Below are 22,436 nucleotides of genomic sequence, written 5' to 3' on the forward strand. Positions count from 1 at the left end.
CGATAATCATTTGACCTCGTTTTTTCCCCCGCCGAATTCCCAGTTGTCTTGGAAGCACCACATAACCAGTGTTAACTAGTTACAACACAGACGTGCAGACTGGGAAGGCGACAAAATGATGCCTCCTCGACCAACTAACTACCGGTACTTCAACTATAACATTTACCACCCTTCCGAAACAAGATAGCAGTCACAGAGTGCAGTATGCTGCAAATACTGCGTTCAAAATAACAGTCGACTGCAGTTACTGCACGTTCAAAACTGCAATCTTTTTTTTGTAAGGAACGATTGGGTTCAATGTCCATTTCTCAAGAATTAAGTAAAGAACAGATGTCATATAAGTTGCTACGGAAAACAAACAATTATTCACCATAAACCGAGCAAATTGTCACTTCTCATAACGTTAGCGCTATCTGCATAGTATAAAACTGCTTACCATTAATTAGCTATACACGTTTAGAATAGTATTAGCTAGTTAATAAAGGGATTCAAATGGATGGTTTTTAATTCGGTATGTCAAATCTCCTGCCTTCGTCAATTCTCTTTCGTAGGCTAATGTTTATCACCTCGTAGGAAGGGGTGTCCTCTCTCTTTTTGGGGTGGGGGTTGGTTGGGCTAACAGGAAAAATCACAGTCTAGGAGTGGAAACACAGCTCAAGCCCCCATATATCGATCTACTGGGTTTAATTTCAATTTTAAAAGCGCGGATGGATGTGGATTGTCAATTTCTGTCTCACACAATTCTGAATTAGCAAATGGTATAGATGGAAATCATAACATTTACCTTTCTCTCCTTCAGTCCGCAGTCGGACGAAATGGGCGGTCCCGGAAGCCGGTAGCCAAATTCCGGTTTAATCAGTCATGTGACAGGGAGGCGGGTGTGACTGTAGCTACCCGTTTTAGTTGAAAAGTCGAACCACAAACTAATGTGCAGTAGTTTTCGTGTAATATTACAACGAATTCATACACGCACAATAAAACACTCATCACTAGCGGCTAGATGGTTGCTTTTGCTCGCATGGCATGGCCAGATTGGTGTCTGATGTCAAGTGTGCAGTCCAAGTTTATTAAGATATGTAAAACGTATCAGCTTAATATGCATTTACTTTCCTTAAATGTGTATTTCAAATGTTCAATACATACCGTTGTCTGCAACATCCAGCAAGTTAGTATTCAGAACCTCTGCTGCAGTGAGGGTTCATGACCAAATCTCACTTCAGTACCTCTCCACTGCTCAGTTTCATTATTAGCCATCCAGATCTGCCAGCTGTGTTATGAAATGTATCTTTCAGAAACTTGTCCCTCAGGTATTACAGACAAATTACAGACAATTCCAACAAATTAGTTTCTAACTTTTATTTTAACCTTTTACAGTACTGTAACAAAACCAACAAAACTGAATGATGAAGAGGACACATTTTCCATGCTCTAATTACAAAAAGGAGGTTGTCATGTGGGAAAGAGAAACCGGTTGTAGTATTGATGTGGACTGAGCTTATGTTGTTCATCACTAGGGCTGCATTTACACAGGCAGCCCAATTCAGTTTTTTTTCTTCCACTAAATTGGTCTTCAGACCAATCAGACCTGCTCTGAAAATGATCTGATTGGTCAAAAAAAGCCTGTGAAAATGTAGCTTTGGAGGCTGAATGAGAAGCAGGGAGAGGCTGAACAGTTCCCTTCTGACAGCTGACCATAGATCAGTTATATATTTGTGGAGCCTAAAAGAGCTGGTTTAATATATTTATGAGGAACTGATCCTAGATCATAACAAAGAGGAATCCAATCTAAATAGTGTGAATGAGGGGACAGTTTCCACTCCCTGCGCCGGTTAGTTTGACCACCCAGAACACAACCATATATTTTCACAGAGGCTGTTGACAAGAGAAAGAGGGGTAGGCCTTCCTGGCTCTTTTCAGACATGGAATAAAGTAGTAAAATACGAGGTCTAAAAGAGTCAGGGAGGGCTACCAACGAGAGACCGGTAAGGAGAGTAGCGTGGGTACCAGGGGAGGACAATAGGGCACAATCTAGGCATCGTAGTTGGGGTTCTTGCGGAGGATGACAAAGCCCTCCAGGATGGGGGTGACGGGGAGATACTCCTCTGTGGCCAGCTCTGCCCTCTCTCCATGGGCCAGGAGCACCGGCGTGGTGTGGGTTTGGAAACCTGTGATGGCTTTGGGCTTACCGGCCTGGCCAACTACGTCCACCGCCTATGGAACAATTACATTACATGAACCATGAGGTCGAGTCCACTCTACCATCTTATGGCATTACATCCTAATCTTGAGAGTAAAAAGCACTTGCACATCTACACGTTACTTTGCATTAGAGATGTTCAACCATAGTTAAAATGAAAAGAATCTCCAACACATTTTACTTGCAAAGCATGTGCTGGCATTTCGGCCTTCATCACACCATCTAGGTTCATCCTTAACTAACATTACATTTTAAATATGAAGCTAATCACAGGCACTTATTAAGAGCATAGCATGAGCAACAGGCTTACCTGTCCCACCCTGACGGACACGGGCAGCGGTCTCAGCTCCTCGTCGAAGGTGACCAGCATACGGGGCTGCATGGCAGCCACCAGGCCGTAGAGGACGTAGTGAGACTTCCCCAGGATTACTGGAGCACACACAGGAAACAGCAGGGGGCGATGTCAACACAAACAGCCAAATACTCAGACCCAGGTTAAGACATTCAGCAGACTTACTACCTGACATAAAATGAGGACAATGAAACAAGCTGGGCAAGGACCAATGCCATTCAGGAGTTGAACAGATGCTAATTGTTTTCTATGTGGAATTTTCCAGCCATACATTGAAATTCAGTTCACTTCCTCAAATGACTCAACAGAAATCAACTTCACCCCAACCCTAAACACAAGGATGTGGAAAAAAGGAGGGTAGGGAGAGGCAAATAAAAGGAATGGTGAAGGTAGATTAATGAGGAAAAGGTCTCACTGTTCTTGACGTCGAGGAAGGAGACGAGGACAGTGAGTAGTCCTGCCACGGCCACCTGACTCATCAGCTGCCTGTCACTGTGGTACGGACACAGCGTCAATGTCCCTTTACCCAGGTGAGTCAGACCCTGTGGACATGGCACAGAGCAAGGGTTAGGAGACAGACACATACTCTCCCCCTCTCTCTAAACACACGTTAGAGTGCCAGAGCGGCACCTCTTTTTGCTACCCACCTGTGCCAGTCGGACCATGAAGAGGTTGTTGGGGTCTTTGGCATGGTACTGAGCCAGCTGCCTCAGCATGGCAGCCAGGCGGGCATTGTTTGTTCCTGCGGACAGAGAGATGGAGCCGTGAGTCAGTGAGTTCTCATGGCAACCATCCACAGCTCGAGACACAGTCAGTGGAGAAGGTCTCATACTTTGATGTCATCTGGCACAGTGAATTCAGTTATATGGTACGTTGTTTCCTATTCAAGGATGAGGAATAATTACAGGGGAACATTGTGATAACTTAGTGAGGCAAATCAATCTAACTTCTCAATATAATAATGAAGCCACTGACTGATTGGGTTCCAGACAGTAGGCACACAATAGAGCCCATTGCCCAGTAATGCCAGGGTCCACTCACCGCTGCCCACCATGCCCATGGCAAAGATGGAGTTGTGGGAAACCTCTGGGTCAGCATCGTGGGAGAACTTGCTGAGTGTGTCCAGGATGTTGAGGCGAGGATTCGACACGGAGATCAGGGCCAAGGCCAGAGGCACTGCACGCCTCAGAGTAGGCTCTCCATACCGCAACTAGGAGTGAGTGAGGTGAGAGAAGGTTGGCAAGACAACGGAGAGAAAGAGAAAACCAGACGTGGGATGGTTGGATCAAGTGAAAGAGACAGGGGCTAAATCAACCCCAAACATATTAACAGGTCCGAGGTTAGACTGACCAGGTGCCCAAATGCCCGTAGTGCCATCTCTGAGCCAATTTCTTCTCCCATGGCAATGAGTGCAATACCCAGGACAGCCACACCCTGGGAGGGGGAAGCAGAGAGCAAATTAGTTCAATATCAAATCTCATTCAAACCACTCAGATTATATTTTGTCATTTAGCACCTTGCTCAAGGCCACCAACACATTTTTCACCTAGTCTGCTCTGGGATTCAAACCAGCGACCTTTTGGGTTACTGGCCCAACGCTCTTAAATGCTAGGCTACCTGACACTCCTTTATTAACAAAAGCCTGGCATACCTGGTGAGAGCCCATGTCGGCTGCACTCTCTTTCTTGTCTTTGTCCTTCTTATCCTTCTTGTCTTTTTCTTCCTCCTTTTCCTTGGCTTCATAGTGCTCACTGCAGATGTGGAGAAGCTGCTGCACCTTCAGTACGTTACCAGAACCTGGCATGGAGAGAAACAGATAAATATAGGATAAATATACAAGCCATTTCTTGTAAATCTCAATGAGATCACCGGTATAAATATATTATATATAAATCAAAAACAAAAACAATTGGAGACAAAATGGAGCTATGATGAGACTGACCTGCATAGGCACAGACGTCCACCAGGGTGTTGGCGAAGCTGCGGAAGGGCTCAGGCACCACCTGCAGCGCTGCCAGGGTGGTCTCAATGGCCTCCCCTTTACCCAGGTGGTTGAGGCCCAGGCCCAGGGGCAGCCAGCGGGCGTATGTGTCTTTCAGCTCCAGCTCACTCTTCTCCATGATGGTCTGGACGATGGTGGAGGTGACATCACCGTTACACGAGCCCACGGCGATCATACCGCAAGCCAGTGCCGTCACACCTGCCACCTGAGTGTGTGACAAGACACGTAACATGGGTCAGTGAGCTGGGTTTAATGAGTGTGGATGTGTACTTGACTTAAACCCGGACAAACTTTGGAACTACACACACACACACACACACACACACACACACACACACACACACACACACACCCCGTACCTCCATGCTGGACTTGGAGTCTACCATGACAGGCAGCAGCAGAGAGAGGACATCCTCACGGTTCGAGCCAGCGTACGCCAGGCCCAGGCTGAAGATAGAGGGGAAAGGTCAGGGGGACAAACCCTACCAAAAACAAGTACTTTTAACAGGCAGAGATTATACAGTGCTAAGAAAGGACTAAACAGACCTCAACAAAGGTCTTTAATGTGTAAGAGGTGACAGGCAGTAGCGGCTAGAGCTTGATTTGGGATCGAACACCCATTTCCATCTCTCCTTACCCGAAGATGGCTCCAATCCGCATGACGTTGCTGTTGTGGAGGACGTAGTCTGACAGCAGAGCCAGGGCAGGGTCACATTCGTTCCTAACCCCAGAGTTCACTATGCCACAAGCCAGGAGGGCCCCCGACTACAGGGAGAGAAAGGAGGGAAGAGAAAGAGAGGGGGAGAAATATCTACATTAATAGCATTTGTAAGGCTTTTCTGGGTGCTGTGAAGGTTGTGGTACGGAGGTTTTAATGCAGGGTGTTTGGTAAGAGGGTGAGTGTGTGCGCTGACCTTTATGTAGTCCTCTGAGGAGTAGAGGTATTTGTCTATCTGTGTCAGACCACCGTCCACATCCCACAGCAGGATCATCCCCAGAGAGGCTGCAGCACTCAGCATACCTGGAGAGAAACACAGAATTAGCATCAACATTTACACAACAGCAATGTTAATTTTGTTATTCAAATAAAATTATATTTATCACATGCGCCAAATACAACAGGTGTAGTAGACCTTAGAGTGAAATGCTTACTTATGAGCCCCAAACCAACAATGCAGTTAAAAAAAAAACTACAGATAAGAAATAAAAGTAACAAGTAATAAAAAGAGTAGCAGCAAAATAACAATCGCCAGACTATATACAGGGGTGTACAGGTAGAGTCAATGTGCGGGGGCACCGGATCGTTAATACACTGCTCAAAAAAATAAAGGGAACACTTAAACAACACAATGTAACTCCAAGTCAATCACACTGCTGTGAAATCAAACTGTCCACTTAGGAAGCAACACTGATTGACAATACATTTCACATGCTGTTGTGCAAATGGAATAGACAACAGGTGGAAATTATAGGCAATTAGCAAGACACCCCCAATAAAGGAGTGGTTCTGCAGGTGGTGACCACAGACCACTTCTCAGTTCCTATGCATCCTGGCTGATGTTTTGGTCACTTTTGAATGCTGGCGGTGCTTTCACTCTAGTGGTGGCATGAGACGGAGTCTACAACCCACACAAGTGGCTCAGGTAGTGCAGCTCATCCAGGATGGCACATCAATGCGAGCTGTGGCAAGAAGGTTTGCTGTGTCTGTCAGCGTAGTGTCCAGAGCACGGAGGCGCTACCAGGAGACAGGCCAGTACATCAGGAGACATGGAGGCCGTAGGAGGGTAAAAACCCAGCAGCAGGACCGCTACCTCTGCCTTTGTGCAAGGAGGAGCACTGCCAGAGACCTGCAAAATGACCTCCAGCAGGCCACAAATGTGCATGTGTCTGCTCAAACGGTCAGAAACAGACTCCATGAGGGTGGTATGAGGGCCCGACGTCCACAGGTGGGGGTTGTGCTTACAGCCCAACACCGTCCAGGACGTTTGGCATTTGGCTTCCTGCTTTCATTTTAGCTTGTAAACAGGAATCGGGAGGATAGAATTATGGTCAGATTAGACAAATGGAGGGCGAGCTTTGTATGCGACTGTGTGTGGAGTAAGGTAGTTGAGTTATTTTCCTCTGGTTGCACAATTAACATGCCGATATAAATTTGGTAAAAATGGATTTAAGTTTCTCTGCATTAAAGTCTCCGGCTACTAGGAGCGCCGCCTCTGGGTGAGCATTTTTCTGCTTGCTTATGGCGGAATACAGTTCCTTGAATACTGCCTTAGTGCCAGCCTCTGACTGAGGTGGTATGTAAATACGTACAGAAAATACAGATGAAAACTCTACCACACTACCTCAGGCGAGCAGTAGCTCGAGACGTCCTTAGATATCATGCACCAGCTCTTATTTACAAAACTACAGTCTGCCGCCCCTCGTCTTACCAGACCCTGCTGTTCTATCCTGTTGTTGCAGTGTATAACCAGCCAGCTGTATGTTGATAGTGTCGTCGTTCAACCACAACTCCACGAAGCATAAGTTATTAGTTTTGAATGTCCCGTTGAGGTTTAATCTTCTGCGTAGGTCATCTATTTTATTGTCCAAAGATTTCTACTAGCAAACGTGCATGGAAGGAAGTGGGGGTTTATTTGATCGCCTACGAATTCTCAGCAGGCAGCCCCCTTTTCTCTGCCTCCTCTATACGCAAATCACGGGGATCTGGGCCTGTTCCCGAGAAAGCAGCATGTTGGTTTGCGTCGGGCTCATCACACTCGTTAAAGGAAGAAAAGGATTCTGCCAGTCCGTGGTCAGTAAATCGCAGTCCTGATGTCCAGAAGTTATTTTCGGTCATAAGAGAACGTAGCGGCAACATTATGTACAAAATACTTTTTAATTTTTTTTTTAAAATCACATATTTAAACACAAAAAATTACAAAAAATAAAAAAGAACAATTGGTTGGGGGCTCGGAAAACTTCCTTCTCCGGCGCCATTTTCACAATCAAGGATTAGCAATGAAGGTGATACAGTGCCTTGCGAAAATATTCACTCCCCTTGGCATTTTTCCTATTGCGTTGCTTTACAACCTGGAATGAAAATAGATTTTTGGGGGGGGGTTTGTATCATTTGATTTACACCTACCACTTTGAAGATGCAAAATATTTTTTCTTGTGAAACAAAGAAATAACACAAAAAAAACAGAACTATTCACCTCCCCCAAAGTCAATACTTTGAAGAGCCACCTTTTGCAGCAATTACAGCTGCAAGTCTCTTGGGGTATGTCTCTATAAGCTTGGCACATCTAACCACTGGGATTTTTGCCCATTCTTCAAGGAAAACTGCTCCAGCTCCTTCAAGTTGGATGGGTTCTGCTGGTGTACAGCAATCTTTAAGTCATACCACAGATTATCAATTGGATTGAGGTCTGGGCTTTGACTAGGCCATTCCAAGACATATAAATGTTTCCCCATAAACCACTCAAGTGTTGCTTTAGCAGTATGCTTAGGGTCATTATCCTGCTGGAAGGTGAACCTCCGTCCCAGTCTCAAATCTCTGGAAGACTGAAACAGGTTTCCCTCAAGAATTTCCCTGTATTTAGCGCCATCCATCATTCCTGACCAGTTTCCCAGTCCCTGCCAATTAAAAATATGGTGTGAGGTGTTGGGTTTGTGCCAGACATAGCGTTTTCCTTGATGGCCAAAAAGCTCAATTTTAGTCTCATCTAACCAGAGTACCTTCTTCCCTATGTTTGGGGAGTCTCCCACATGCCTTTTGGCGAACACTTAACATGTTTGCTGATTTTTTTCTGGCCACTCCTCCGTAAAGCCCAGCTCTGTGGAGTGTTCGGCTTAAAGTGGTCCTATGGACAGATACGCTAATCTCCGCTGTGGCGCTTTGCAGCTCCTTCAGGGTTATCTTTGGACTCTTTGTTGCCTCTCTGATTAACACCCTCCTTGCCTGGTCTGTGAGTTTTGGTGGGCGGCCCTCTTTTGGCAGGTTTATTGTGGTGCCATATTCTTATAATGGATTTAAAAATGGTGCTCCGTGGGATGTTCAAAGTTTCCGTTTTTTTTTTTTATAACCCAACCCTGATCTGTACTTCTTCACAACTGTGTCCCTGACCTGTTTGGAGAGCTCCTTGGTCTTCATGGTGCCGCTTGCTTGGTGGTGTTGCAGACTCTGGGGCCTTTCAGAACAGGTGTATTATATACTGAGATTATGTGACACTTAGTTAGATTGCACACAGGTGGACTTTATTTAACTATGTGACTTCTGAAGGTAATTGGTGGCACCAGATCTTATATAGGGGCTTCATAGCAAAGGGGGTGAATACATATGCACGCACCACTTTTCCGTAAATTTTTTATCTTTCGAAACGGGAAGTGATTTTTTAAATTTCACTTCACCAATTTGGACTATTTTGTGTATGTCCATTACATGAAATCCAAATAAAAATCAATTTAAATTACAGGTTTTAAAGCAACAAAATAGGAAAAACGTCAAGAGGGGTGAATACTTTTGCAAGGCATTGTACATTAAGTTGCTGCTAAGAATCCTAGATTCATGAGACTAGTAGGGAAGGGGTTTCTCACCATGATCTTTGTTTTTGTACAGCCATTTGTTGCCATCATCTGTGAGCAGCTTGTCCTGTCCGAACCCTGCGTTGACGAAGCCGTTGACAAACGAGGATGCCAGGTTCATACGAGCAGAGTCCACCTGGGAACCACTTCCTCCAAACCCTGACAGACAGAAGATGGCGCGATGAGAGGGAGGATGACAAAAGGTGTGTGATATAACATGACCAGGACAATTAGTGCGCTGCTGTAGTAAAGGACAACTCACTGTTGTTCTCTAGGTGGGTTTTGTAGATGTCATCTGGGACTTTGGGTTCCATGATGTCCAACTGTAAAGAAAGGGAACAGTGTGTTATTGGCTCACTCTCTCTTTCACTAACTGGTTTATTCACGAGACCAGCCAGCTGTTCATTATCCTCCAGCCTCATCTCTTCTCTCACTCTATGCACCATTATTCTCCCACCCTGACCCCACTCTTTCACACTCCTCTTAGTACCTTCAAGTCTCCTCCATTTCCCCCTCTCAACAATATCAAATGGAGCACGGTCCTCTGACTCTTCTCTACACGTCAAATTCCTCCCTCCGTGGCCCTACTCTAAACACCTCCCCATCTCCAACATACACGCAGTCCCCACTGTCTGTCACACTCCATCCACTGACTTGAACAGTGACCCACTCATTAGTCCTGCTCCAATTGGATATAAGAGTGACGTCAACTTACCAACATTGACTTTCCCGAAGCGGATCCTCTATTTGGACCACCACCCAGGACAATGGATCTAATCACAGAAGCCGACCAAAAACAACGGTGCCGCAGAAGGGCCAGACGGAGCGGCCTCCTGGTCAAGCTACGTAGACGTGCACATCGCAGTATATGTGAGTATACTACTCGCCAATGTCCAGTCTCTTGACAACAAGGTAGATGAAATTTGAGCAAGGGTTGCCTTCCAGAGAGACAGAGATTGTAACATTGCTCTCTCGGGATACATTGTCGGAATCGGTTCAGCCACCGGGCTTCTCCATATATCGCGCCGACAGAGAACCACCTTTCTGGGAAGTGGAACTGTGGGGGTGTATGCTTCATGATTAACGACTCATGGCGTAATCATAACAACATACAGGAACTCAAGTCTTCTCCTCACCCGACCTAGAATTCCATACAATCAAATGCCGCCATTTTACCTTAAGAGAACTCTCGTCAGTTATCGTCACAGCTGTGTACATTCCCCCTCAAGCAGACACCACGACGGCCCTCAAGGAACTTCACTGGACTCTATGTAAAATGGAAACCATATATCCGGAGGCTGCATTTATTGTAGCTGGGGATTTTAACAACAAGACTACCTACATTTTATCAGCAAATTGCTCGCAGTACTTGCGGGGGTAACACACTCGACCACAGCAACTCTAACTTCCGCGATGCATACAAAGCCCTCCCTTCGGCAAATCCGACAACGACGCAATCTTGCTCCTACCGTCCTATAGGCAGAAATTCAAAACAGGATGTACCAGTGACGAGAACCACTCAACGCTGGTCTGACCAATCGGAATCCACGCTTCAAGATTGTTTCGATCACGTGGACTGGGATATGTTCTGGTCCGCCGACAAGAACAACATTGATCTATACGTTGAATCGGAGTGAGTTTATAAGGAAGTGCATTGGAGATGTTGTACCCACTGTGACTATTAAAACCTACGTTAATCAGAAACTGTGGATGGATGGTGGCATTCGCACAAAACTGAAAGAGCGAACCCCTGCATTTAACCATGGAAAGAGGTCTGGGAATATGTCTGAATGTAAACAGTGTAGTTATTTCCTCTGCAAGGCAATCCAACAAGTGAAATGCCGGTACAGAGACAAAGTGGAGTCGCAATTCAACGACTCAGACATGAGACGTATGTGGCAGGGTCTACAGGAAATCAGACTGCAAAAAGAAATCCAGCCACGTCACGGACATCGACGTCACGCTTCTAAACACGTTCTTTGACCGCTTTGAATATGTCCGTAAAGACAATCGCTCCCTATCCCAGTCAGCTGTCCCCACATGCTTCAAGATGACCACCATTGTTTCTGTACCCAAAAAGGCAAAGATGACTAAATGACTACCGCCCCATAGCAATACCTATGCAAGAATGCTGTTCATTGACTACAGCTCAGCAATCAACAACATAGTAACCTCCAAGCTCATCATCAAGCTGGAGACCCAGGGTCTCAACCCCGTCCTGTGAAATTGGGTCCTGGGCTTTGACGGGTCACCCCCAGGTGGTGATAGGAAACAACATCTCCACTTCACTGACCCTCAACACTGGGGCCCCACAAGGGTGCATGCTCAGCCCCCTCCTGTACTCCCTGTTCACCCATGACTGTGTGGCCCTGCACGCCTTCAACTCAAATTATCAAGTTTGCAGACGACACTACAGTAGTGGGCTTGATTACCAACAACGACGAGACAGCCTACAGGGAGGAGGTGAGGGCACTCGGAGTGTGGTGTCAGGAAAACAACCTCACTCAACATCAACAAAACAAAGGAGATGATCGTGGACTTCAGGAAACAGCAGAGGGAGTACCCCCCTATCCACCACGAAGGGACAGCAGTGGAGAAGGTGGAAAGTTTCAGTTCCTTGGCGTACACATCACGGACAAATTGAAATGGTCCACCCACACAAACAGTGTGGTGAAGGCGGCGCAACAGCCCCACTTCAACCTCAAGAGGCTGACGAAATTTGGCTTGTCACCAAAAACCCTGACAAACTTTTACAGATGCACAATCGAGAGCAACCTGTCGGGCAGTATCACAGCCTGGTACGGCAACTGCACCTCTCTCAACCGCAAAGCTCTCAAGAGGGTGGTGCAGTCTGCACAATGCATCACCGGGGGCAAACTACCTGCCCTCCATGATACCTACAGCACATGATGTCACAGGAAGGCCAAAAAGATCATCAAGGACAACTACCTGGGCCACTGCCTGTTCACACCACTCCAGAGGGCAAGGTCAGTACAGGTGCATCAAAGCTGGGACCAAGAGACTGAAAAACAGCTTTATCTCAAGGCCATCAGACTGTTAAACAGCCACCACTAACTCAGAGGCTGCTGCCTACATTGAGACTCAATCACTCTTCACTTTAAACAATGCCACTTTAATGTTTACATACCTTACATTACTCATATCATATGTATATACTGTATTTTATACTATCTATTACGCCTTGCTTATGTCGCTCGGCCATCGCTCATCCATATACTGCTCAAAAAAATAAGGGAACACTATAATAACACATCCTAGAACTGAATGAATGAAATATTCTTATTAAATACAGTTCTCTTTACATAGTTGAATGTGCTGACAACAAAATCACACAAATTATCAATGGAAATCAAATGTATCAACCCATGGAAGTCTGGATTTGGAGTCACACTCAAAATTAAAGTGGAAAACCACACTACAGGCTGATCCAACTTTGATGTAATGTCCTTAAAACAAGTCAAAATGAGGCTCCGTATTGTGTGGCCTCCACGTGCCTGTATGACCTCCCTACAACGCCTGGGCATGCTCCTGATGAGGTGGCGGATGGTCTCCTGAGGGATCTCCTCCCAGACCTGGACTAAAGCATCCGCCAACTCCTGGACAGTCTGTGGTGCAACGTGGCATTGGTGGATGGAGCGAGACATGATGTCCCAGATGTGCTCAATTGGATTCAGGTCTGGGGAACGGGCGGGCCAGTCCATAGCATCAATGCCTTCCTCTTGCAGGAACTGCTGACACACTCCAGCAACATGAAGTCTAGCATTGTCTTGCATTAGGAGGAACCCAGGGCCAACCGCACCAGCATATGGTCCCACAAGGGGTCTGAGGATCTCATCTCGGTACCTAATGGCAGTCAGGCTACCTCCTGGCGAGCACATAGAGGGCTGTGCAGCCCCCCAAAGAAATGCCACCCCACACCATGACTGACCCACTGCCAAACCGGTCATGCTGGAGGATGTTGCAGGCAGCAGAACGTTCTCCACGGCGTCTCCAGACTCTGTCACGTCTGTCACGTGCTCAGTGTGAACCTGCTTTCATCTGTGAAGAGCACAGGGCGCCAGAGGCGAATTTGCCAATCTTGGTGTTCTCTGGCAAATGCCAAACGTCCTGCACGGTGTTGGGCTGTAAGCACAACCCCCACCTGTGGACGTTGGGCCCTCATACCACCCTCATGGAGTCTGTTTCTGACCGTTTGAGCAGACACATGCACATTTGTGGCCTGCTGGAGGTCATTTTGCAGGGCTCTGGCAGTGCTCCTCCTGCTCCTCTTTGCACAAATGCGAAGGTAGCGGTCCTGCTGCTGGGTTGTTGCCCTCCTACGGCCTCCTCCACGTCTCCTGATGTACTGGCCTGTCTCCTGGTAGCGCCTCCATGCTCTGGACACTATGCTGACAGACACAGCAAACCTTCTTGCCACAGCTCGTATTGATGTGCCATCCTGGATGAGCTGCACTACCTGAGCCACTTGTGTGGGTTGTAGACTCCGTCTCATGCCACCACTAGAGTGAAAGTACCGCCAGCATTCAAAAGTGACCAAAACATCAGCCAGGAAGCATAGGAACTGAGAAGTGGTCTGTGGTCACCACCTGCAGAACCACTCCTTTATTGGGGGCGTCTTGCTAATTGCCTATAATTTCCACCTGTTGTCTATTCCATTTGCACAACAGCATGTGAAATGTATTGTCAATCAGTGTTGCTTCCTAAGTGGACAGTTTGATTTCACATTGTGTTGTTTAAGTGTTCCCTTTATTTTTTTGAGCAGTGTATTTATATGTACATATTCTCATTCACCCCTTTAGAAATGTGTGTATTAGATAGTTGGGGAATTGTTAGATTACTTGTTAGATATTACTGCACTGTCGGAACTCTAAGCACAAGCATTTAGCTTCACTCGCATTAACATCTGCTAACCATATGTGCGTGACCAATAAAATTGTATTTGATTTGAAACAGTTTCACTCTTCCAACCCCATCCCCTTTCTCTAGTAGTCTACCCTCTCTCACCCCTCCCTCCAACCCTCCCTCTCCCCTCCCTCCCACCCTCCTTACCTCTCGGGCCAGGGCCAGGAAATTGCTGTTGAGCTGGACGTTGGACATGATCTCCGTCAGGTCCTCGTAGTCCTCCACGTCCTCGTTGAGCTCCAGGAACATGCCGTGTCGTCCCAACATGAAGGCCATCTCCTTCTGGATCACGCTACAGGAAACACCCACTAAACGGTCAACTCATCATTAACTATGGAAAACACTGCTGAATGATTGTCAGTTGAAAATATGAATAAATACAGAACTGCCAAAATAAAGGAAACATCAACATAGTGTCTTAATAGGGCGTTGAGCCACCACGAGCTGCCAGAACAGCTTCAATGTGCCTAGGCATAGATTTTACAAGTGTCTGGAACACTATTGGGGGGATGAGACACCATTCTTCCATGAGAAATTCCATAATTTGGTGTTTAGTTGATGGCGGTGGAAAACGCGCTCTCAGGCACCGCTCCAGAATCTCCCATAAGTGTTCAACTGGATTGAAATATGGTGACGAAGACACACACCCCTTTAAACCCCCTATGCTACTTTGAGACCCATCTTTTAAAGTCTCAGATCTCTTCTAGCCATGGTAGATTATGGGCAACCCTAAGCATGATGAGATGTTTTAATAGCTTAATCCCCTAGAGTCGATTGAGGCATCTAAGCAACATAATAAAAAATCCCCATAAAAATCTGTCAGTTTAAGAGATGTGTTATTACTTCTCCATTAGCTGGGTCTCAATCCACTGCATCCGCCAATGTTGCACTTCTACATCTGCAGTGAAAGGTGTCAGACCGAGAGCAGTGTTTGCCAGACCATGAGACATCCCAAAAATCGACCTTCTCACAAAAATGTCTGTAGCATCTGAACAGTTTGACGGGTCTGCAACCACTATGGAATGTGGAGAATCTCACAAACACGATGGTGTTGTCCGTTTTGCTCTACGACCCCCACGAGCGGCTTGGGAGTTGTTTGACGGTAACCGGTACCGGTTTTAAAACATTTGTGTGCATGTATGTATGAAGGTAGTTTCGTGCCTAGACAAAAAAAAGGTTAAATATGTGTAAAAAAATAATCTTTCCTGAGCTTTTTTATATCTCCTAGATACACGACAAATACTTCAAAACCTTGTTAGTCTTTACCATTTATAAATGTGTTATTCAACAAGTTTCTTTGTTCTAAAGGAGTAAAGAGCAAATTCAATATTCTTTTTTACACATTTTTTTCACTATCTAGGATCCTAAAATTAAAAATCAAATAGCTAAATTTTCTATAGTATGACTGACGTAATACATCTCCATGTAAGCTTAGAACCCCCCCCCAAAAGCTTAGACTTTTAAGAATGAATGAACTCTTGCACCGCACCTGCTTTCAATATACTTTGTATCCCTCATTTACTCAAGTGTTTCCTTTATTTTAGCAGTAGCACTTTTAGTAAAAGTGTTGCTGTGAGATAATTCAGCAAGACAGAATGCAGTGAATGTGTCCGTCATTACATGTCTTTGCAGGAGGTGAAGATGTTCTCCACCAGTTCCACATCGTTGAGCATCAGGGCCAGCCTCAGGGCCTCTGGGTAACGGTTAAACTTCCTGAAGATGTTCAGGGAACACTTCAACAGGGCAGAGTTCTCTGGCTCAGGGACATAGCTCACACAGCTGCAATGGAGGGAGAGAGAAGGAGAGAGGAATGGCAGAGGAAGTTTAGGATTACTGAAGAGAGGAACTTTTGTCTCTTCAGGCTGCTGTTAGCACACTACAGGTGTATTGAGGCAGAAGCAGAATGTGGTACAGGTGTTTGAACGTGTGTGTGTGTGTGTGAGTGAAGGTACAGCTAAAGTCTGAAGTTTACATACACTTAGGTTGGAGTCATTAAAACGTGTTTTTCAACCACTCCACAAATGTAACAAATGTTAACAAACTATAGTTTTGGCAAGTCGGTTAGGACATCTACTTTGTGCATGACACAAGAAGTCTTACAACAATTGTTTACAGACAAGTTATTTCACTATCACAATTCTAGTGGGTCAGAAGTTTACATACACTAAGTTGACTGTGCCTCTAAACAGCTTGGAACATTCCAGAAAATGGCTTTAGAAGCTTCTGATAGGCTAAATGACATCATTTGAGTCAATTCGAGGTGTACCTGTGGATGTATTTCAAGGCCTACCTTCAAACTCAGTGCCTCTTTTCTTGACATCATGGGAAAATCAAAAGAAATCAGCCAAGACCTCAGAAGAAAAAAAATGTGTATACCTCCATAAGTCTGGTTCATCCTTGGGAGCAATTTCAAAATGCCTGAAGGTACCACGTTCATCTGTACAAACCATAGTACGCAAGTATAAACACCATGGGACCACGCAGCCATCATACCACTCAGGAAGGAGACGCGTTCTGCCTCCTAGAGATGAACGTACTTTGGTGCAAAAAGTGCAAATCAATCCCAGAACAACAGCAAAAGGACCTTGTGAAGATGCTGGAGGAAACAGGTACAAAAGTATCTATATCCACAGTAAAACGAGTCCTATATCGAAATAACCTGAAAGGCCGCTCAGCAAGGAAGAAGCCACTGCTCCAAAACTGCCATTAAAAAGCCAGACTACGGTTTGCAACTGCACATGGGGACAAAGATCATACTTTTTGGAGAAATGTCCTCTGTTCTGAAGAAACAAAAATATAACTGTTTGGCCATAAGGACCATCATTATGTTTGGAGGAAAAAGGGGGAGGCTTGCAGCCAAAGAACATCATCCCAACCATGAAGCACAGGGGTGGCAGCATCAGGTTGTGGGGGTGCCTTGATGCAGGAGGGACTGGTGCACTTCACAAAATAGATGGCATCATGAGGGAGGAAAATTGTGGATATATTGAAGAAACATCTCAAGACATCAGTTAAAGTTAAAGCTTGGTCGCAAATGGGTCTTCCAAATGGACAATGACCCCAAGCATACTTCCAAAGTTGTGGCAAAATGGCTTAAGGACAACAAAGTCCAGGCATTGGAGTGGCCATCCACAAAGCCCTGACCTCAATCCTATAGAAAATTTGTGGGCAGAACTGAAAAAGCATGTGCGAGCGAGGAGGCCTACAAACATGACTCAGTTACACCAGCTCTGTCAGGAGGAATGGGCCAAAATTAACCCAACTTATTGTGAGAAGCTTGTGGAAGGCTACCCGAAACGTTTGACCCAAGTTAAACAATTTAAAGGCAATGCTACCAAATACTAATTGAGTGTACAGTCATGGCCAAAAGTTGAGAATGACACAAATATGAATTTTCACAAAGTCTGCTGCCTCAGTTTATATGATGGCAATTTGCATATACTCCAGAATGTTATGAAGAGTGATCAGATGAATTGCAATTAATTGCAAAGTCCCTCTTTGCCATGCAAATGAACTGAATCCCCCAAAAAAACATTTCCACTGCATTTCAGCCCTGCCACTAAAGGACCAGCTGACATCAATGTCAGTGATTCTCTCATTAGCACAGGTGTGAGTGTTGACGAGGACAAGGCTGGAGATCACGCTGTCATGCTGATTGAGTTTGAATAACAGACTGGAAGCTTCAAAAGGAGGGTGATGCTTGGAATCATTGTTCTTCCTCTGTCAACCATGGTTACCTGCAGGGAAACACGTGCCGTCATCATCGCTTTGCACAAAATGGGCTTCACAGGCAAGGATATTGCTGCCAGTAAGATTGCACCTAAATCAACCATTTATCAGATCATCAAGACCTTCCAGGAGAGTGGTTCAATTGTTGTGAAGGCGGCTTCAGGGCGCCCAAGAAAGTCCAGCAAGCGCCAGGACCGTCTCCTAAAGTTGATTCAGCTGCAGGATCTGGGCACCACCAGTACAGAGCTTGCTCAGGAATGCCAGCAGGCAGGTGTGAGTGCATCTGCACGCACAGCGTGAGAAAGACTTTTGGAAGATGGTCTGGTGTCAAGAAGGGCAGCAAAGATGCCACTCTCCAGGAAAAACATCAGGGACAGACTGATATTCTGGAAAGGGTACAGTGATTGGACTGCTGAGGACTGGGGTAAAGTAATGTTCTCTGATGAATCCCCTTTCCGATTGTTTGGGGCATCTGGAAAAAAGCTTGTCTGGAGAAGACCAGGTGAGAGCTACCATCAGTCCTGTGTCATGCCAACAGTAAAGCATCCTGAAACCATTCATGTGTGGGGTTGCTTCTCAGCCAAGGGAGTGGGCTCACTCACAATTTTGCCTAAGAACACAGCCATGAATAAAGAAGGGTACCAACACATCCTCCGAGAGCAACTTCTCCCAAACATCCAGGAACAGTTCGGTGATGAACAATGCCTTTTCCAGCATGATGGAGCATAAGGCATAAGGCAAAAGTGATAACTACGTGGCTCGGGGAACAAAACATTGATATTTTGGGTCCATGGCCAGGAAACTCCACAGACCGTAATCCTATTGAGAATGTGTGGTCAATCCTCAAGAGACAAACAAAATCCCACAAACTCCAAGCATTGATTATGCAAGACTTGGCTGCCCACCTTATACCACCCACCACTGCGACCTGTATGCTCTAGTCGGCTGGCCCTTGCTACATATTCGTCGCCAGACCCACTGGCTCCAGGTCATCTACAAGTCCATGCTAGGTAAAGCTCCGCCTTATCTCAGTTCACTGGTCACGATAGCAACACCCACCCGTAGCACGCGCTCCAGCAGGTGTATCTCACTGATCATCCCTAAAGCCAACACCTCATTTGGCCGCCTTTCCTTCCAGTTCTCTGCTGCATGTGACTGGAACGAATTGCAAAAATCGTTGAAGTTGGAGACTTATCTCCCTCACAAACTTTAAACATCTGCTATCTGAGCAGCTAACCGATCGCTGCAGCTGTACATAGTCTATCGGTAAATAGCCCACCCATTTTTACCTACCTCATCCCCATACTGTTTATATTTATTTACTTTTCGGCTCTTTTGCACACTAGTATCTCTACCTGCACATGACCATCTGATCATTTATCACTCCAGTGTTAATCTGCTAAATTGTAATTATTCGCCTACCTCCTCATGCCTTTTGGACACAATGTATATAGACTCTTTTTTTCTACTGTGTTATTGACTTGTTTATTGTTTACTCCATGTGTAACTCTGTGTTGTTGTCTGTTCACACTGCTATGCTTTATCTTGGCCAGGTCGCAGTTGTAAATAAGAACTTGTTCTCAACTAGCCTACCTGGTTGAATAAAGGTAAAATAAAAAACAAAATAAATAAATAAAGAAGTTAATTGACAGCATGCCAGGGCAGATTGTAGAGGTTTTGAAAAAGAAGGGTCAATACAAATATGACTCTTTGCATCAACTTCATGTAATTGTCAATAAAAGCCTTTGACACTTATGAAATGCTTGTAATTATACTTCAGTAACATCTAAAGACACTGAAGCAGCAAACTTTGTAGAAATGAATGTGTCATTCTCAAAATTTTGCCCACAACTGTATGTAAACTTCTGACCCACCGGGCATGTGATGAAATAAATAATTCTCTCTCTCTACTATTATTCTGACACTTCACATTCTTAAAATAAAGTGGTGATCCTAACTGACCGAAGATAGGCAATTTTTACGAGGATTAAATGTTAGGAATTGTGAAAAACTGAGTTTAAATGTATTTGGCCTAGGTGTACGTAAACTTCGGACTTCAACTGTACATATGTTTGCCCCTCATGTGGTAAGGAGTGTGTGTTGTCCACTCACCTGGTGAGGTAGAGGCAGACCTTGGCATATGCATTGTCATCTATATAGAGCTCCAGCATATCTAGTCTCTCAATCTCCATCAACAGGTCACAGGCCTCGTGCTCAGCGTTGTGAGCCATGTTGTAGGGCACAATCTCCTTCACAAGCTTTAGCAGAGTCTCCTGTTGCGTCTTATCACTCTCCTCAACCTCCTGCCACTCTTTGGCCACCTCGCCTGCTAGGTGCCTAAACACACAGCAGAGTTTGGGTCATTTTTACTTAGTCTACCATTGTTAAAGCATGACTAAGTGAAAATTCTACTTAAGTAGAAGGTAAGATTCCCCCCTGTATGCATTGTTAGCCGTTTGGATTGGCGTCCTGTATCCTACCTGACGTATTCATGACCCCAGGACGCCAGCTCCTCCTGGGAGCCCAGCAGACGGTATTTCAGACACTCCCGCTCCCCACTCATTGTCATGGCCAAGACCGACACCACGTCCGCACAGAAACTCTGCAAAACAAAACAGACAAGAGTTAGCTGGACGTTTCTATAATGAGTTACGATGGGCCCTTCTGAACACGAATCCCTAGTGCCATCTAGATCTGAAATGTCCACTATACTAGGTATGTATCATTGTTACATTTTCCGTATCTCCAGTAACATTGTAAAATAAATCCATCACGATTTTGTGGTTATAAAGTAAAAGCAACAAAAAAAACATGATAGCACACACCCAGAGAATTTTTTTTTATGTAGAGGTGCTGCCTATAGGGATGGCAAGACTTTATTGCTTCCTTTCCCTGTCTGCTTTTACTCACAGTAATTTATTGGGTAAATCACCAATGTTTCGGATTCACTGTTCCTTCAGGGTGGCATCACTGTGCCAGCTTCAGGGTCCCTGAAGAAGGCACTGTGATAAAGTTTTGCCATCCCCATCTCCTGTTTTCCCAACTGTCACAGTTATCCATTTAGCAAGGACATAGCCATCGGTATTCCCACCTTGTTCTCGCCAGGCGCCATGCCCTCGTAGATCTCTTTGAGCTTGCCATAGTGTGGCCGCAGGAACTTCAGGGGCTTAGGCACAGAGGTCATGGAGGTGGTGGAAGAGCGGATCTGCCTGCGCAGCTCCTCTAGAGCAGGCCGGTATAGAGACGTGTCCGTCTCCTGTGGATGGGTGTTTGAGAGAGAGAGAGAGAGAAAGGGGGCGGGGAGGTGTACATTGCAGATGTACAAAGAATGTTGTTTTATATGGATAATCACCAAAGACTTGCAGTGTGTGTAAATGACTGACTCTCCATACTAACACCTTATGTACAGTAAAAAAAAATAAAAAAAGAATATAAAGAGCTATAGTCCCAGAATGTCCAAAGCAAAACCAGACTTGAGGTTTAGCAGTCCTTGTGGTAGTGGTACTCACACCAAGCCTCTCCACCATCATCTCCAGCTCTTCTTGCAGCTGTTTGTCCTCATCAGACTGGATAGAAATGAAAGGAACTGACATTACAGTATGACAGATTCAACATGGGAAATAAAAAATAAAAAAAATAACCCTGCACAGTAAACAAAGAACAATGTGTGTTCCAACAGGAACCTAAAACAATGAAAGGCTCTGCAATTTGCTAACTGATAAATATTGGAGCATTCTGTCATACACCGGTCCTATACCATTGGCATTGTCGACGGATGGAAGGGTTGCCCTGATAACTAGCTATATCCAACGTTGCCTGTCTGAAATTGCCTAATGTACTGTACTCGCTAATACGTTTACAAACCCATTTATGTAAATAGCTAGCTAAACAAACCACACGTAATAACTATACCCACCTCGCAATCAAACATCACTGATCATAACACATATAGGTTATCTAGTTACTCTCAACAAGAAAATCTGATAACGACAGGCAGGTTAATTTACTGCAGTTGCAAAGTCACTAGCTGTATTGTAACAACATTAGCGAGTTGTTTACAAAGCAACACTAACGTCATTTAGATAGTTAACGTTACGTTATTGTAACTTCGCTACCTAACTACTTAGCTAACTTTTAGTTTATCTATCGGTAGTTCATTTCTGGCCTGTCATTAGCAATAGCTAACGTTAGCCAACTACCGGCTTTGCTAACATTAACTAGATGAATACGTGTTTTATAGCTCGCTTTCAGTCGGAAACAATAATCTTAATTGTTGGCACCTGGTACATAGCCAGCCATGACATACTTTTCATTAAAGGAGACTCAAACAGTTCGTTATTATTTTGAATGACAACGCTTTTGGCCTGTTCAACCATGTCAAGCAGGCAGTGAGTGACTCAGGCAAAAACGCTGCTCTGCTTCCCTTGTTCAAGATGTTTAGAAAAGTGGCACAAATCACCAGTTCTTGCTCTTCTTTTTTATCCTTGTCCTTCCCTGTGGGCTTAATCTCCTTTTCCTCTGTCTTTTCGGACTGCTTTTTCTCTTTCTTTTTTGCGTCCTCCATGGTTGCTGTTTTACGAAATTCGGCTACGGATAAACTGAAGAACAGGAGACTTCCTCTCTTCAGAACCGTGGAAGTTTGCTGACATCGATAGTGTTCTACCGCCACC

General features: G+C 45.2%; 2 protein-coding genes across 4 annotated transcripts in view; both read right to left on the reverse strand.

Moving 5' to 3' along the window:
• LOC110507923 (eukaryotic translation initiation factor 4 gamma 1) overlaps nucleotides 1-859 on the reverse strand; it is a 72,329-nt gene extending 71,470 nt beyond the window's left edge. For 2 of the 3 annotated variants that reach the window (XM_036965852.1, XM_036965843.1), the window contains exon 1: nucleotides 785-859. The gene's annotated coding sequence lies outside the window, so the exon portion shown is untranslated. Of the gene's footprint in view, nucleotides 1-436; nucleotides 548-784 lie in introns of those variants that run through there. The other variant, XM_036965854.1, reaches the window with a different exon arrangement.
• Nucleotides 860-1,341: 482 nt separating this feature from the next.
• Nucleotides 1,342-22,418, reverse strand: LOC110507921 (26S proteasome non-ATPase regulatory subunit 2). The gene is made up of 20 exons (XM_021588341.2): nucleotides 22,226-22,418; nucleotides 21,276-21,332; nucleotides 20,858-21,022; nucleotides 20,247-20,368; nucleotides 19,879-20,103; nucleotides 15,658-15,816; nucleotides 14,185-14,329; nucleotides 9,377-9,437; nucleotides 9,127-9,273; nucleotides 5,466-5,572; nucleotides 5,189-5,316; nucleotides 4,911-4,998; nucleotides 4,492-4,756; nucleotides 4,201-4,346; nucleotides 3,900-3,983; nucleotides 3,591-3,759; nucleotides 3,197-3,291; nucleotides 2,965-3,091; nucleotides 2,508-2,626; nucleotides 1,342-2,211 (listed from the first exon to the last, which is right to left on the reverse strand). The coding sequence occupies exons 1-20, from the start codon at nucleotides 22,328-22,330 to the stop codon at nucleotides 2,029-2,031; spliced, it is 2,697 nt and encodes an 898-aa protein (XP_021444016.1). The 5' UTR covers nucleotides 22,331-22,418; the 3' UTR covers nucleotides 1,342-2,028.
• Nucleotides 22,419-22,436: the final 18 nt, after the last annotated feature.

The sequence above is a fragment of the Oncorhynchus mykiss genome, chromosome 27 (genome assembly GCF_013265735.2).
Source record: "Oncorhynchus mykiss isolate Arlee chromosome 27, USDA_OmykA_1.1, whole genome shotgun sequence".
NCBI lineage: Eukaryota > Metazoa > Chordata > Actinopteri > Salmoniformes > Salmonidae > Oncorhynchus > Oncorhynchus mykiss.